Source organism: Musca vetustissima, unplaced genomic scaffold (assembly GCF_032173495.1).
Source record: "Musca vetustissima isolate MV318-11 ecotype Yass unplaced genomic scaffold, APGP_CSIRO_Mvet_v1 utg40402, whole genome shotgun sequence".
Taxonomy (NCBI): domain Eukaryota; kingdom Metazoa; phylum Arthropoda; class Insecta; order Diptera; family Muscidae; genus Musca; species Musca vetustissima.
In genome coordinates this window covers 1-17,425 of record NW_026875057.1, presented here as the reverse complement: position 1 = coordinate 17,425, position 17,425 = coordinate 1, and the positions used below count along the sequence as shown (strand labels likewise).

The following is a 17,425-nucleotide window of genomic DNA, read 5'->3' as shown; positions in this document are numbered from 1 at the left end:
AATGAGGATCGTGTGGATTTCATCAATTACATGCTCTATCTGCAGGAAAAGAAAAATCTACAAATACCCGAATTGACCGCGCACACAATGACATTCCTGTTGGATGGTTTTGAGACAACTGCGAATGTTTTGTCCCATTGTTTGCTATTGGTGGGTGAAGAAGAAGTCATTGAATATTAAAAAGAACGTCTAATTTTTTGTCCCTAAATATTCATTTTAGCTGGGTCGTGATGCCGATCGTCAGCAAATTCTTCGTAATGAAATCCTTGAGAAATTGGGTCCAAATAATGATTTTGATACAATTATGGAGTTGCCTTATTTGGATGCATGTATACATGGTAATTATAGGCTAATAGTCCTTCTTAAAAACACCCTATATATCCTTCATGCCAATCGAAGGATATATAGGGACTTTGCTGCACTATTTACATAAAATCGGAGGAAAGTATATACGGGAGCTATACCGAAATCTGAACAGATTTTCCGAAACTTACCACTCATCTTTCCTGAATCAATTTAGTACGCTATGCCAGATTTCGTGCAAATCGAAAGTTATATAGGGACTTTGGTGCATTTGAAAAAAATCTCAAAAAAAAATAACAAAAAATATTCTGTTTTTTATAGAAACCCTTCGCCTATTCCCTCCCGGTGCCTTTTCGACAAAACTTTGCACTGAATCGATTGAATTCGAAAATAAAAATGGTAAAAAATTAAAAATAAACGAAGGTACGACGGTGGTTCTGCCCATACAAGCACTGCTATTGGATGAAGATTACTATGAAAATGCTGCCAACTTTGTACCGGAACGTTTTCTAAATGGTGGCTTAAAGAAATATAAGGATCAAGGGTTGTACTTGGCATTCGGTGATGGACCACGTATATGTTTAGGTGAGTTGAGGGGGTTATATTTATTGAACCGTAATTTAAATCCACATCGATTTGTTTTGCAGGTATGCGTTTTGCATTGACACAAATAAAGGGAGCCCTGGTGGAGATTGTTCGCAATTTTGAAATTCGCGTGAATTCCAAAACACGCACTGACAACAGATTGGATCCAACATATTTTTTGATGCGCCTGGATGGTGGTATATGGTTGGAGTTTGATAGCATTAATTAAGTTCGTTATTTGTTAAAAATAAACAAAAATTCTTGTGTAACATATCGACAAAAATTACTTTAATTTACTAGAAACTTAATGATACAAATGAAAAAATTTAATAAATTAAAAATTGATAATTGAAAAAAAATATTTAAAAAAAATTGTAAATGAAAACAAGTAAGGAAAGTAGTAAAGTCGGACTGGGCCGATTACATGATTCCTTCACCACTTTGGGTATATTCTACATATGTATCCTTGCAATTGCATGTCAATGTTCAGTCGAAGGAACATACTCATGCCTTGATACACGCTATTCGGTACGTCGCACTGTTAAAAATTTAAATTCAATCAGACACTCGTTTGAAACACACATTGCACCAATTTCAACAAAACGAAATAATGTCATTCAAGTCTCAATTGAAATGTGAATCAATTTCCACGAAACGTACCACACAGCATTCTAGACTCAATTCACAACGCTATGCCAAATTTCATGCAAATCGAAGGATATATAGGGACTTTGCTGCATCATTTACATAAAATCGGAGGAAAGTATATATAGGAGCTATACCAAAATTTGAACCGATTTTCCCGAAACTTACCACTCATCATGCCTGACTCAATTTAGTACGGTAAACCAAATTTCGTGCAAATCGAAAGTTATATAAAGACTTTGGTGCACCATTTACATATAATCGGACGAAATATATGTAAATCTGAACCGATTTCCACGAATTTTAGCACACATAATTCTAGATTCAATTCAGCACGCCGTGCTAAATTTCGTGCAAATCGAACGATATTTAGGGACTTTGGTGCACCATTTACCTTAAATCGGATAAAAATATATATGGGAGCTATATCTCAATCTGAACCGATTTTCACGAAACTTAGCACACTTTATTATAGACTCCATTTAGTACGCTATGCCAAATTTCGATCAAATCGAAAAATATTTGGAGACTTTGACGCACCATTTACCTTAAATCGGACGAAAATATATATGGGAGCTATATCTAAATCTGAACCGATTTTTACGAAACTTAGCACTCATCATAATAGACACAATTTAGTACGCTACGCATAATTTCGTGAAAATCGAAAAATATTTAGAGACTTTGACACACCATTTACCTTAAATCGGACGAAAATATATATGGGAGCTATATCTAAATCTGAACCGAAACTAAGCACACTTTATTATAGACTCCATTTAGTACGCTATGCCAAATTTCGTGCAAATCGAAAGATATTTAGGGACTTTGGTGCACCATTTACCTAAAATCGGGTGAAACTATATATTGGAGCTATATCTAAATCGGAACCGATTTTCACGAAACTTAACACACGTCATTCTGCACATAATTCAGTACGCTATGCCAAAATTCGTGCAAATCAAATGCTTTTCAGGGACTTTGGTGCACCATTTACCTTAAATCGGACGAAAGTATATATGGGAGCTATATCTAAATCTGAACCTATTTTCTTGAATTTCAATAGCGTCAAATAAGTGACTTGTGCCAAATTTCATCCAAATCGGATCATAAATGCGACCTGTACTTTGTTTACAATTTAACATCAGCAGACGGACGGACATGCATAAATCGACTCAGAAAGTGATTCTATGCATATTCTCAAAAGGAACCATGTGTCTATGTCGATTCCTTTTGCCTGTTACAGTGTGGTGAAGGGTATAAATATTCTTTAAAAAAACCAAACTTCTTCGGGACCATAAAAAAAATTCTTTAAAAAATCTAAACTTCTTCGGGCCTTAAAAAATATTTCTTTAAAAATCCAAGGCGTTATTGGGCCTGAGAAAATATTTTTGTCTTTAAAAATACTCGCCTGTTTTGGACCTGAAAAAAATATTCTTTTAAAACTCCACGCATGTATTGCTTTTTGGTGCATGGAAAAATATACTTTTAAAAATCCGCTCATTTTTGGTGTCTGGATATCTATTGGTCCCTTAGAAATATTCTTTCGAAAATCCACGCCTGTACTGCTGCCTGAAAAATATTCTTTTAAAAATCCACGCTCCTATTGTTCCCTTCAAAATTATTCTTTTACAATTCACCGCTCCTATTGTTTCCTTCAAAAATATTGTTGTAAAAGTCCACGCCTTTTTTGGTGCCTGAAAAATATTTTTGTAAAAGTCCACGCCTTTTTTTGTGCCTGAAAAGTCCACGCCTTTTTTGGTGCCTGAAAAATATTTTTGTAAAAGTCCACGCCTTTTTTGGTGCCTGAAAAATATTTTTGTAAAAGTCCACGCCTTTTTTTGTGCCTGAAAAGTCCACGCCTTTTTTGGTGCCTGAAAAATATTTTTGTAAAAGTCCACGTCTTTTTTGGTGCCTGAAAAATATTTTTGTAAAAGTCCACGTCTTTTTTGGTGCCTGAAAAATATTCTTTTAAAAATTCACGCCTTGTATAGATCGATGAAAAAACATTCTTTTAAAAATCCACGCCTTGTATAGATCGATGAAAAAATATTCTTTTAAAAATCCACGCCTTGTATAGATCGATGAAAAAATATTCTTTTAAAAATCCACGCCTTGTTTAGATCGATGAAAAAAAAATTCTTTTAAAAATCCACAAATATTCTTTTACAAATCCCTTGATTAACAATTAACATTGAATTTAATTTAGCTTTAATAAGTATTCTTATAGTACACAATCTCATACATATAGATATTATCATTTTATCAGTTTTTCAAAATCCAACCAAATGCCACCATCAAGTCGCAACATAAAATATATAGGATCAAACTTGTTGTCCTGGCGGGTCTTTGGATTAATGTGAACATAATAATTTCGAATGATTTCAACCAAGGCTGTTTTGAGTTGTGCTAAAGCAAAGCGCATTCCTAAAAATATATTTTGAAGAATTTAATCAACATTTATTTTTCATTAACCCCATTTCTTACCCAAACAAATACGTGGTCCATCACCAAATCCCAGAAATAGACCTTGTTCCTTGTAGCGTTTGAGACCACCGTTGAGGAAACGTTCTGGCACAAAGGATAGTGGATTTTCATAATGATTTTCATCCGTCATAATGGCTAGGGTCGGTATAACGATGGCTGTTCCCGGTTCGACATGTAATTTATGGCCATTTGAGTTTTCCAATTCTGCGGGTTCGGTACACATTTTCAAATTGAAGCTAACGGGTGGGAATAAACGAAGAGTTTCTAAAATAATAAAGTAAAAATTTGTAGTATCATAAAACAATATTTTCCATCCACTGTATTACCATGAATACTGGCATCGAGATATGGCAAATCCATAATTTTCTCAAAATCATTGATATTTTTCAAATTTTCTGTGATTTCCTCACGCAAAATTTGTTGACGTTTTGAATCACGGCCCAGCTGGAAAATGTGATTTTAATAAAAAAAACTCCCTATTAAAATTTTAGTGTAACATACCAGTAATAAACAATGTGACAGCACATTTGCAGTTGTCAAAAATCCATCCAGTAAAAATGTCATTGTATGCGCGGTCAACTCCTTGAGATCCAAATTCTTTTTATCTTGCAAATGCAGCATATAATTTAGAAAATCGGCACGATCCACATTAATCCCCTCTTCGATTTGAGCTTTTCTCATACTCAAAACATTTTGCATTAGATCGACAAAAAATATTTCGATTGGCTTGGGAACAAAATTAACTTTCTTGTATTTCTGAATCCATGGGAAGAGGCCATGCAAAATGGAATAAATTTTAAAGGTAGGGGTTTGCTCGAAGATGTTTTTGGTCTTCTCCAAAATAACACTGGATTCGTTGGTGAAGGCTTCGGCCTTTACACCCAAAACACAATCGGTAACAACTTCACAGGTGAAACGTAAGCTGAGCTAAAAAAATGTGGAGGATATAGAAGTGTACTGTCAGGGCTTGAACTAATTCCGTTCAACTTACCTCATTTGCATTAATACCAACCTTGCTAGCCATTAACGATTGTTGTGCAATATATTCTACCATTGATTTACAGATCTTTTCGGTGACCGGGAAAACATTTTTTATCTGGAAAATTTTGTATAGAAAAAGTAATCAGGGAAGGATGTTTTTTCCTTTGTAGAAAAAACTTCTTCATTGAAGAGACAATTTTCAGACTTTCTTACTCTGTTCATTGTAAGACCTAGAGTAACTTCAGCTCTCCTTTCCTTCCACTCATCGCCAGTTAACATAAAGGGATTATTTCCAAATATAAAATCCGATTTCTTGTCAATCTAAAAATGAAAAAATATTTTTTTTTATGTTTGGACCTTGAAAAAATATTATTTTAAAAATCAACGCATCTTAGGGACCTTTAAATATATTACTTTAACAATCCACGACTGTACAGGACCTTGAAAAATATTGTTTTAAAAATCCACGCCTACACTAAGTCTTGAAAATATTCAGTTAAAAATCCACGCCTTTGATAAGCCTTGAAAAAATATTATTTCAAAAATTCACGCCTGTGCATAAGCCGAGCTTAAAAAAGATTTCCAAGCGCGTCGGTCTTGTGCGCATCTCCTTATGTTCGCTCAACATGGCCATTTTTCGGAGAATTTTTATCTCAAACACCCCAAGAGGTGCCTCATACAGGTGCCACCACAGATCCATATAATCAGCATATTTATACCCTTCACCACACTGTGGTACTGGGTATTATGTCTTTGTGCATATGTTTGTAACAGGCAAAAGGAAATGAGATAGACACATGGTCCCTTTTGAGAATATGCATAGAATAACTCTTTAAGTCGATTTATGCATGTCCGTCCGTCTGCCTGTCTGTCTCGTATTTATGGTCGCATTTATGATCCGAATTGGATGAAATTTGGCACAGCTCATTTGTTTGGCCCAAGGACGAACCCTATTGAAATTGGGAAAAATCGGTTCAGATTTAGATATAGCTCCCATATATAGTTTCGTCCGATTTCATGTAAATGGTGCACCAAAGTCCCTATATATCTTTCGATATGCACGAAATTTGGTATAACGTACTGAATTGGGCCTAGAGTGATGTCTGCCAAATTTCGTGAAAATCGGTCCAGTTTTAGATTTAGCTCCCATATATAGTTTCGTCCGATTTCATGTAAATTGTGCACCAAAGTCCCTATATATCTTTCGATTTGCACGAAATGTGTCATGACGTACTGAATTGGGCCTAGAGTGATGTCTGCCAAATTTCGTGGAAATCGGTCCAGATTTACATATAGCTCCCATATATAGTTTCGTCCGATTTCATGTAAATTGTGCACCAAAGTCCCTATATATCTTTCGATTTGCACGAAATTTGGCATAACGTACTGAATTGAGCCTAGAGTGATGTCTGCCAAATTTCGTGAAAATCGGTCAAGATTTAGATATAGCTCCCATATATAGTTTCGTCCGATTTAATGTAAATGGTGCACCAAAGTCCCTATATATCTTTCGATTTTCACGAAATTTGGTATAACGTACTGAATTGAGCCTAGAATGTTGCCTGGTATGTTTCGTGAAAATCGGTCCAGATTTAGATATAGCTCCCATATATAGTTTCGTCCGATTTCATGTAAATGGTACACCAAAGTCCCATATATCTTTCGATTTGCACGAAATTTGGCATAACATACTGAATTGATGCTGGAATGATGTGTGCTGAGTTTCGTGAAAATCGATTCAGATTTTGATATATATATATATATATATATATATTTTCGTCCGATTTAATCTAAATAATGTACCAAGTTCTTACGTTGCATAGCGTTTTGAATTTAATCCAGAATAATGTGTGCCAAGTTTAGTGAAAATCGGCTGAGATTTAGATGTAGCTCTTTTATATTATAGATTGATTTTAAGTAATTGACGCACCAAGGAACCAATATATGGCTGATAAGAACAAAACGTACTGAGATCAGTATAGCCTAACCTGTGACAAGTTTCGTTGAAATCGGTTCATATTTGGATATAGCATCCATATATAAGTAAATTGTGCATCAAACTCCTCATATTTGTTAGATTGACTTCAAATTTTGCACAACGTACAGAATTGAGTATAGAATAACGTAGTTGGGTTTTCTAGAAGTGCAGACCTAGCCCAACGAATGACCTTTAGATATCTGTTTGAAGTCGATTTACATACTTTTGTTCCATTGTAACAAACGAATGCCATGTTTATGGATAGATCTAGGTCGTTTCACATGTAGATAAATATCACATATTTTATTTCATACAATTTTTTAAAATGTGAGTTTGGTCTGGCGGGAGGTGGCCTGGTTTCTAAACTGCTTACTTTGACCATATAGTAGCATCTGTCGGCCAATTTCAAAACTGATGTCATTAGTTTTATTTATGGTGGTACCAAGGTATATACAATCTTTAACTACCTCGAAGCTGTAGTTCTCATGTTCCACAGTTGGTACAGCTTGGTCTTCTCGCCATTTACTGCCAGACCCACTTTGACAGACTCTTTCTCAATTTGTTCAAAGGTGGATGTTACCGCTCGCAATGTTCGATCCATTATATCGATTTCATCGGCGTAGGCGAGTAACATATGTTGTTTGGTGTACAGAGTGTAATTTCTGTTCACCTTTGCCTCTCGTATGACGTTTTCCAGATGGATGTTAAAAAGATCACAAGACAAACTGTCACCTTGTCTGAATCCTCGTTCGGTATTGAAGGGCTCCGATAGGTCCTTTCCGACTTTAACTTCTGACCTTGTGCCACTTATAGTTATCCTGCATAGCCGTATTAATTTTGCAGGAATTCCGAACGCAGACATGGCTTTAAACACTTCTGAACGGATAGGGCTGTCGAATGCGGCTTTATAGTCGAAGAATAGGTGGAATGTGTATATGTGTTTTTCGTGGGTCTTTTTCAGGATTTTGCGCAGATTGAACATCTGATCAATGGTGGAATTGCCAGGTTTGAAGCCGCATTGGGATGGTCCAATAATGTCATTGACCATTGGCTTCAGTCGTTTACACAGCACACTGGATACCACTTTAAATGCGATGGGAAGAAGACTTATTCCTTTATAGTTGACACATATCTCTTGTCTCCATTTCTGTGCACGGGACACAGGATGTTGAGGTTTCAATCAGTGGGCATGCATTCCTCTAGCCAAATTGTACTAATCAGCTGGTGCATGACCAGAATCTAACCACCAGACTTAAATAGTTCGGCTGGTAACACATCGGCATCTGCTGCTTTATTATTCTTCAGCCGATTGATTGCTATTTTGGTAGGTGGTATACACTCTATACAATCATCTCTTATTGGTTCTGGGGTATCTTCTTCAACGCCACTACTTGATACCATAAACTTTTAAAAATGGTCCTTCCAGATCCTCAACACGCTGTCATCTGTCACCAGTAAAATTTCCGGACTTCATTCTGACTCCTGTACATCTCGATTTGCTCACATTTTTCTTCTTTTTCTGAAAATGCGTTTCTCCTCTCTCCTTTTCTCCCGAAATTCGGAGAAGGATTGTGATGGCCAACAGATGCTACTATGGTCTGAGCAAACAACTCAAAAGCAAGGCCACCAAACCAAGCAAACTCACACTTTACAAGACGCTGATACTACCCATGCTATTATATGGATCAGAAGCATGGATACTTGCGCAAGCAGATGAGGCAGCCCTTGGGGTGTTTGAGAGAAAAATTCTCCGAAAGATCTACGGGCCGATCTGTGTCGACGGTGAATATCGGCGTCGAATGAACCACGAGCTGTACAATTTATACGCGCACATCGACATAGTCAGTCGTATTGAGGTGCAGCAACTACGGTGGCTAGGCCATGTTGGGCGGATGAATGAAAATGCCCCAGCTCAAAAGGCATATAAAACGAGCCTGCCGATGGTTCCCGTAGAAGGGGAAGGCCACGAATTAGATGGAAAGACCAAGTAGAAAACAATATCTTGGAACGTGGTCTCCAAATTGGTGGACTTGCGCACAAGACCGACGCGCTTGGAAATCTTTTTAAAGTTCGGCTTATGGAACAACCGTTCTGGAACAAGCCAGCTAAGTAAGTAACCACGTGTTTCTACTGTCTGCAGGGTTGCCCTATACCCTGCGTTTTTCACATCGGTAGCATTACGACACTCCTGATCGTTTCTTGATGGTGGTTTTTTGTACCCAAGAGTTGCTTTTGCTGCAGTTTGTAGGGAGTGGGCAATTCTTTGCCATCGTGCTTCTATACTATTAGCGGGACAAGAAGTGCTTTCGTCCAGTAGATGGATAAGTTGAGCGGAGTAGGCTTCTGATATCTATTGTGTTTTTAGCTTTTCGACGTCGAGTTTCCGTGTTGTGTTAGATCGCACCTTTGCTGCTACATTAAGATGAGTGCGAACCTTGGCTGCTACAAGGTAGTGGTCTGAATTGATATTCGCTCCTAGGATCGATTGAACGTCTAATACACTGGATGAATGCCTTCCGTCAATCAATTTGATTTCTCATTGCTTGATCAGGAGAGATCCAGGTGGCCTTGTGTATATCGAGATGCTTGAATCTGGTGCTGCTAACTACCATGTTTTTTGCTGCCGTTGTCGGATGTTTCTTCATGAAGACTGAATTTTCCAACAATGAGGCCAAAAGTATTTTCCCTTTCGATTTTTGCATTAAAATCTCCTAGCAGAATTTTAATGTCATGGCCAGGGCAGCGGTCATATGCTGTTTCGGAGCATGGGCGCAAATGAGACTGATTTAGAAGAACTTCGCTTTTATACGGATCATAGAAATTCACTCATCTACTGGATAGAATCTGGAGACGAGATCTTCTATTCTCCTGTTAACCACAAATCCGCTGCCAAATTCATGTCTCGTTTCATGATAGCTATAATACTGTGCATAATTGTCTGATTTACTTACGCCTGTCCCTTTCCACCGCATTTCCTGTAAGGCAATAATATCGGCTTTGTACTTCTTGAGTAAATCCGCCAAAACAAAAACTGCGCCTTTTCTATACATCGTGCGCAAATTCCAAGTGCAGATTCGCAGATCGTGGCCCTTTATACGTTTGCGGGGGTCGTCAGCATTAGTGGGTTTTGGTTTTCTTTTTCTTTGCTTTTTCATAGGAGGAGGTGTTTTCCGAGTGTGGGCTACTAACCCGACGTGTCAACCCATTTTTTATAGTTCTTAACAGGTGATGCACATCTCTACCCCAGGTGACACCGCGGGGAGGTCAGTGTCCACCAAGATAAGCCTGGACCTCGCTATGTTAAAGCCAATCAGAGCCGTTGTTTGGTATCTATCATCCCCTCACGCCTGTGCTAAACCTTGTAAAAATGTTATTTTCAAAATCCACGCCTATGAAAAATATTATTTTCAAAATCCACGCCTATGAAAAATATTATTTTCAAAATCCACGCCTATGAAAAATATTATTTTCAAAATCCACGCCTATGAAAAATATTATTTTCAAAATCCACGCCTATGAAAAATATTATTTTCAAAATCCACGCCTATGAAAAATATTATTTTCAAAATCCACGCCTATGAAAAATATTATTTTCAAAATCCACGCCTATGAAAAATATTATTTTCAAAATCCACGCCTATGAAAAATATTATTTTCAAAATCCACGCCTATGAAAAATATTATTTTCAAAATCCACGCCTATGAAAAATATTATTTTCAAAATCCACGCCTATGAAAAATATTATTTTCAAAATCCACGCCTATGAAAAATATTATTTTCAAAATCCACGCCTATGAAAAATATTATTTTCAAAATCCACGCCTATGAAAAATATTATTTTCAAAATCCACGCCTATGAAAAATATTATTTTCAAAATCCACGCCTATGAAAAATATTATTTTCAAAATCCACGCCTATGAAAAATATTATTTTCAAAATCCACGCCTATGAAAAATATTATTTTCAAAATCCACGCCTATGTTTTGGTTCTTAAAAATATTATTTTCAAAATCCACGCCTATGAAAAATATTATTTTCAAAATCCACGCCTATGAAAAATATTATTTTCAAAATCCACGCCTATGAAAAATATTATTTTCAAAATCCACGCCTATGAAAAATATTATTTTCAAAATCCACGCCTATGAAAAATATTATTTTCAAAATCCACGCCTATGAAAAATATTATTTTCAAAATCCACGCCTATGAAAAATATTATTTTCAAAATCCACGCCTATGAAAAATATTATTTTCAAAATCCACGCCTATGAAAAATATTATTTTCAAAATCCACGCCTATGAAAAATATTATTTTCAAAATCCACGCCTATGAAAAATATTATTTTCAAAATCCACGCCTATGAAAAATATTATTTTCAAAATCCACGCCTATGAAAAATATTATTTTCAAAATCCACGCCTATTAGGGACCTTGAAAAATATTAGTTTCAAAATCCACGCCTATTAGGGACCTTGAAAAATATTATTTTCGAAATCCACGTCTATTAGGGACCTTGAAAAATATTATTTTAAAAATTACGCCTATTAGGGAACTTAAAAAATATTATTTCAAAAATCCACGCCTATTAGGGAACTTAAAAAAATATTCTTTCAAAAATCCACGCCTATTAGGGACCTTAAAAAATAGTATCTTATACCTTGATTAATATTCTTTAAAAAATCCACGCCTATTCGGGGGGGACCTAGAAAAATATTTTTTTCATAATCCTCGCCTATTCGGGACCTTGAAAAAATTATTGTATGTATGTGCTGACCCTTGGCATTCTTTAAAATTCTTCGACATAGTGTTGGACCTTAAAAAAAGATCTGCAAATACTCACCATTGTTGTAAAATAATTATCGTGAAACTTTTTAAAGTCTGAGACCAGAATTCGCCTGACCATATTGGCATTGGTAATTAGTAATTGTGGCGTCCGTGCGGAAAAAATTCCCACAAAATTATCGGTATGTTAATGTTTACTGAAAAAAAGAAACAACATTCCAAAGAATAATACAAATGCAATTTTAAATATTATCTTCATGAATATTCACTCATAGACATCCTGAATATCAAGGACAATATTCCGCTTCAGGGTTAAAGTACTCAAATAATTTCCCACAAATGGCAAAGGTTTCGGCCCGTTTACTCCGCGTTTCTGCCAGTAATCATAGGGCCAAATCAAAAATAAGTATACGACAAGCAGTAGAAGGCAAATACCGGCTAATATTGTCGATAGCATATTTTATCGATGTTTTTCTTTGTTTGGTTTTTTTCTTGAGCGGGTGTGTTGTTTTCGATGTGATAATAAAATAATGACTGACACTCTGTATTGAACGCGATTGAATGTTAAGTTAAACGTAAAGCTTTTTTCTGTTTTCCTCTTCATATTGAGTACAAGTTTTCATTATCGTAATTTGAAAGCTTGATCGAAAATTTGTTCAATTTCAAATAATATTTGTTAGAAGATCGGCGTATGCAGATTGTGGTGAAATTCGTTATCAATAATGCTTTTTCGTGTTGGACACTGTTATAACTGATATACGAATATATGGCTTTCGTATTACGAGGGTAGATCTGTCAATAATATTCTTTAATGAAATCACTATGATGTGTGGTCTTCTCTATAAAAACAATATTTTTTTTAAACATATTCCATGAAAAATATTCGCATGACTTGTGTTGGTCCATGACTAAAATATTCTTTAAGGGAACCCCCCCCATTCTCGATTTTTTATTTTTAAGATTTTAAATGGGCTGGTAAATGAATACCAATGCTTGTTAAGGTTTGTAACTTGGCACATATATATTTGAAGATTTAAAAAGGAAGAAAAATAATTTACCAAAATTTGTTGTTGTTGTTTTTGGGGTTCAAAGAAAAGACCATATTTTCGATGGCGGGCATGATAACGCCTCACTGGAACATCGGAATCCGAAAATTCCAACTGTGTTAGAAAGAGGACATGTCTGGCTCTCGTATGAACTAGGATTATTGACTTCGCACAACAATTAACAAAATGGCGGAACTTTGAAAAATTTTTTATGAAAAATCGCCTATTTTTTACCACAAATTAAGTTAAAAAGTAAGGAAGATCTTCACCGATTGGCTTTATCCTAGTTCATACGAGAGCTACACACTCCCAGAGAAACGTGTCAAAATTTGAAACCGATTGGATTATTAGTTTTTGAGTTATCGTGCCCGCCATTCGTTTTGAGAAAAACGCGTTTAAAGTTTGAGAAGCCCTTTAGCCGTCACTTGATGCTGCACAATAAATCGGCTATATCTTCAAGAGTTCTTGAGATTTTCACTTGAAATTTTGTAGGAACATTCTAGAATTAGAGTAGATTCGAATTAAATCAAAAAAAATTTTTGACACCGAGAATGGGGGGGGGGGGGCCCTTAAACCAGTATAGAAAGTAGTAAAGTTGGACGGTGCCGACTATATGATATCCTTCACCACTTTGGGTATATTCAACAGATAGTTAGGTTAGGTTATACTAATGTCATTATAGTGTTTGGCGGGTTATTTGGGATACCATTTGTATTTTGTTTTTGCAAAATAGTCAGGCTTAATCCCAGTTTGTTGTTTTTATAAAAAACAACTATTTATTAGTGGGGAATGTATGGCATTGTCCGCCGAGGGGTAAGGCAGGGAAGACTATAGTTTCGGATCTCGCCACTGATCCTCATCAGTTCCCTTAGTTTTTTGTTGGGATATTCTCCCCAGAAGCTATTAATAGCTTCTTTACAAAAAACCTTTCAAACCCAAATGTCTCTTGTGACAATTCGAAGTTCTTACGTTACCAGCGATACGACCCCAATGAGAAGTTCGTTTCGTTGGCGCCTGACTTCGTGGTCCACAAGGCATTTACAGACAACTACAACACATTTCCCACTGCTATGTGTCGTCACTTTGTGACGAATGCACATAACGTTGTTGTTGGTATTGCTAGTTAAAGCAATAAACCAAACAGTATGACCGTGCCTCGTCTACAACTTCAGTAGTGTTTGGCGGGTTATTTGGGATACCATCAGTGTTGCCAAAACTTGATTGAAAAAAAGTGCTAGATCTTGTTGAAAAATATGCTAAAAAGTGCTAAAAATTTTAGAAAAGTGCCAGAAAAAAGTTCTAAAAATTAATATAAAGAAATTTGATTATAATTAATATTTTGTGGGGATGTTATAAGTGTTTGTGTTACAACAGCTTGTAACGTCACGAAATATTGGTCCTGGACGCACATTTTAGTATAGTTTTTTTTCTTGATGCCGCCTTTGTAACCCGAACACCAATAACCCAATAAATACGGGAAATCTACTCAACGGAAAACCATGACTGCTTTGATAATGATCTGTCAATATTTTTCTAATTAAATGAGCCAAGGCTTTAGCAAGACAATTAAAAACCAGTGAGCGGAGCAGTATAGTCGGACGGGGCCGACCATACGATACCCTACACAACTACCACGAACTCTAACTTTCTGAGGATGTTTATTCTGAGTCTGAGTAGTATTTCGTGATATTTGCCCCCTGTTGTCCGATTAGAGGTCAACAACAGCTCTTTCTTACTTTTTTTTCGAATATTCTGTACAGTCCTTCTAATTACTTGTCCAGATTACCTTCACGGTGGGTTGTGTTGTGATTTTCGGATTATACTCTACTCGAAAACACACAAAAAATTATGTTTTCCGTCCATTTCATCCCAAAATTGTATCCTGATCATCACCGAAAATTGTAGGCGTTGTTCTTGACAAAGCCATCAGCGAGATATTTCTCCCTCTAATGTGGTAATGGGTTACTAAATAATATCTGAATACGTAAGCACCTGTAAATATTTGACTGTAACTCCCACATCTGAGTAGATACATCACTATATTTGGTATCAATTTAAAGGCCAACCACTCCTCTTGGATATGCTATCAACTCCTGGGGTCTACATCCTTTAAATATATATGCCATAGAATACAAATTTTGCCATTTTTCACACAAGTCAGGGTCCATTTGACCCGCTAAATATTGACCGATCTTTATCAAAAATGCAAATTTCTCCATGAAAATTTCATTTTTTTTAGTATATGGTCCATTTCATCCCCTAGAAGTCTTTTCCAAAAAGCTTCATTGGCCACCTTTAAATTTATTTAAATTACACACATATTGCTAGTCGAGATATTATTACAAACATTTGGGGCTGCACAAAGCTAAGAGAAGTCAAGCTGACCTTTAAATTTATTTCAATTATATTGGTTTATATAAACTTACTGTTCACACTGTTCACAGTGTTTTATACCCTCCACCATAAGGTGGAGTCTATATTAAATTTGTCATTCCTTTTGCAACACGTCGAAATTTTCACCGGAGACATATACATATATATATATATATATATATATTCTCGATCAGAATAAAATTCTATATCGATTAAGGCATACCCGGCTTAATATTGTACCTGCCAATATGGGGATTTTTACACGTTTTTCGATCAAATTGGATGTAATTTTGTATTTTGGGTTCTCATAACGGCAGCACCGCAGTAAAACTTATTAATATTGACCCAAGTTGATATTTTGAGAATTTTAGACAAGTTTTTCAGCCGAATTGGCTGTAATTTGGTATTTTGTATTCTCATTGGCTGCCAAATCTCACTACCAAAACTATCAATATTGATCTCTGTTTTATTATAGCCCCACATAACGGTAGTCCCACTATTAGATGTTTTGAGAATTTCAATATCTGTTTACAACGTATTTTCGGTATGTTCAGGGTTCTATCATAACATGAGTTTTCTCCTAGGAGGCCCCATTCATTTTAGACATTTTGATTTTCATCCTCATGGTGGAGGATATAAAAAGTTCGGATGGGCCAAACTTAAAATCATTTTTACTTGTTATGTTCTGATATTGTAGTATTATTATAACCCAGGAGGTGGATAACTCGCAGAATTTTTCACCGACATGGCAATTAGTTTCGCAGAAAATTTAAGTCTTGTGGTAGTTTCATATCATCATCATATTGATAGCCCCTTCCGACTATACTGCTCCAATCACTGAAAAAGCATTGGAAAATCAAATCCACTATGTAAAACATACAGAAACGTCAATGTGAAATCGAAAAACCAAAATTTTTTGAAGTGATACTAAAATCTTTGAAAAAATCTTGGAACAAATTAAAAATGCTAAAAAAAGTGCTAGGTGCTAGAGCGATTTTTTTGGTGCTAAACGAGTTTAAAAAGTGCTAAATCTAGCACTAAAAGTGCTAACTTGGCAACACTGCTGATACTACCCATGCTGTTATATGGATCTGAAGCATGGGTACTTGCGCAAGCAGATGAGACAGCTCTTGGGCTGTTTGAGACAAAAATTCTCTGAAAGATCTACGTACCGGTCTGCGTCGACAGTGAATATCGGCGTCGAATGAACCACGAGCTTTACAATCTATACGCAGACATAGTCAGTCGTATTGAGCTGCAGCTACTACGGTGGCTAGGCCATGTTGAGCGAATGAATGAACATCTCAGAACATGGTCTTTCAAATTGTAGGAGATGCGCACAAGACCGACGAGCTTGGAAATCTTTTTTAAGTTCGGCTTATGGAGCAACCGTTCTGTAACAAGCCAGCTAAGTAAGTAAGAAAGGTCGAAAGTCGGATGTTGAAGATTTAAACAAGCTTAACAAATGATTTTTCTAATGGCTTTTGTGGTATTTGTCCAATATCCTGTCGATCGGACCATTAAGGCCCTAGCGCAAATTTTCCAACTTGATGATTGATAGTTCGGTATTTATAGTATTTATCAAATCGGATATTCAATTCGCAACATATGAACATTTCAATAATTTGATACTTTCTGGGGGAGATACCAGAAAGAGTGAACCGATGGGCCCCAACTTTGGGATTTCTCAGGGTGCAGTGAAAAAGTGAGCTTCTATATCGGAGCGTGGATTTAAAAAAAAATAATTTTGAGCTTCTATGTCGACGAGTGGACTTTTAAAAACTGTTTTTGATCTCTATATCGAAATATATAGAAAATATTTTAGGTTTTACGTGGATAAAAAGCGATGATTTTTTTTTAATATTTCAGTATTGATTTTTCATAAATACAGAAATTATCATCAAAAAAAGGTGAGAGTATAATTTGAATTAAAAACGTACCTGTTATACCACTGACACTAATTTGTCTACCTATGTATTTCATTGTTCAATTTTTCCATTAACTTCCATCCATATAACATTAATGGTCACCTTCTCGCTAGCTTACTGCATTACATGTTAGCTTCATTATAACCGTCTTCAATGATCCACGTGTCCCTCGATTTTTACAAACAAACAAAAAGCAGTACAAAATAAATTAAGTTAAATTAGAAAAACTGATTTACTTGAATTAAACGCACACACAATGAACATTGTCGGGACAGAAAAATCCATTAACTTAAAATGTCATTAAGAACATTCA

The 17,425-nt window shown here is 35.9% G+C and overlaps 2 protein-coding genes across 2 annotated transcripts; one reads left to right on the top strand and one right to left on the bottom strand.

Annotated features, from left to right (window-relative positions):
- Window positions 1-3: 3 nt before the first annotated feature.
- Window positions 4-1,121, top strand: LOC133337573 (probable cytochrome P450 28d1; the record flags this gene model as incomplete). The annotated part of the gene is made up of 4 exons (XM_061545789.1): window positions 4-150; window positions 221-338; window positions 625-888; window positions 951-1,121. Coding segments are annotated over 4 exons (696 nt in total), but the record flags the coding sequence as incomplete, so codon positions are not given.
- A 2,669-nt stretch (window positions 1,122-3,790) lies between these two features.
- LOC133337574 (probable cytochrome P450 28d1) lies at window positions 3,791-12,223 on the bottom strand. Its single transcript, XM_061545790.1, has 7 exons — window positions 12,043-12,223; window positions 5,215-5,322; window positions 5,012-5,116; window positions 4,522-4,947; window positions 4,347-4,464; window positions 4,021-4,284; window positions 3,791-3,960 (listed from the first exon to the last, which is right to left on the bottom strand). The coding sequence occupies exons 1-7, from the start codon at window positions 12,220-12,222 to the stop codon at window positions 3,791-3,793; spliced, it is 1,371 nt and encodes a 456-aa protein (XP_061401774.1). The 5' UTR covers window position 12,223.
- Between the last annotated feature and the right edge of the window lie 5,202 nt (window positions 12,224-17,425).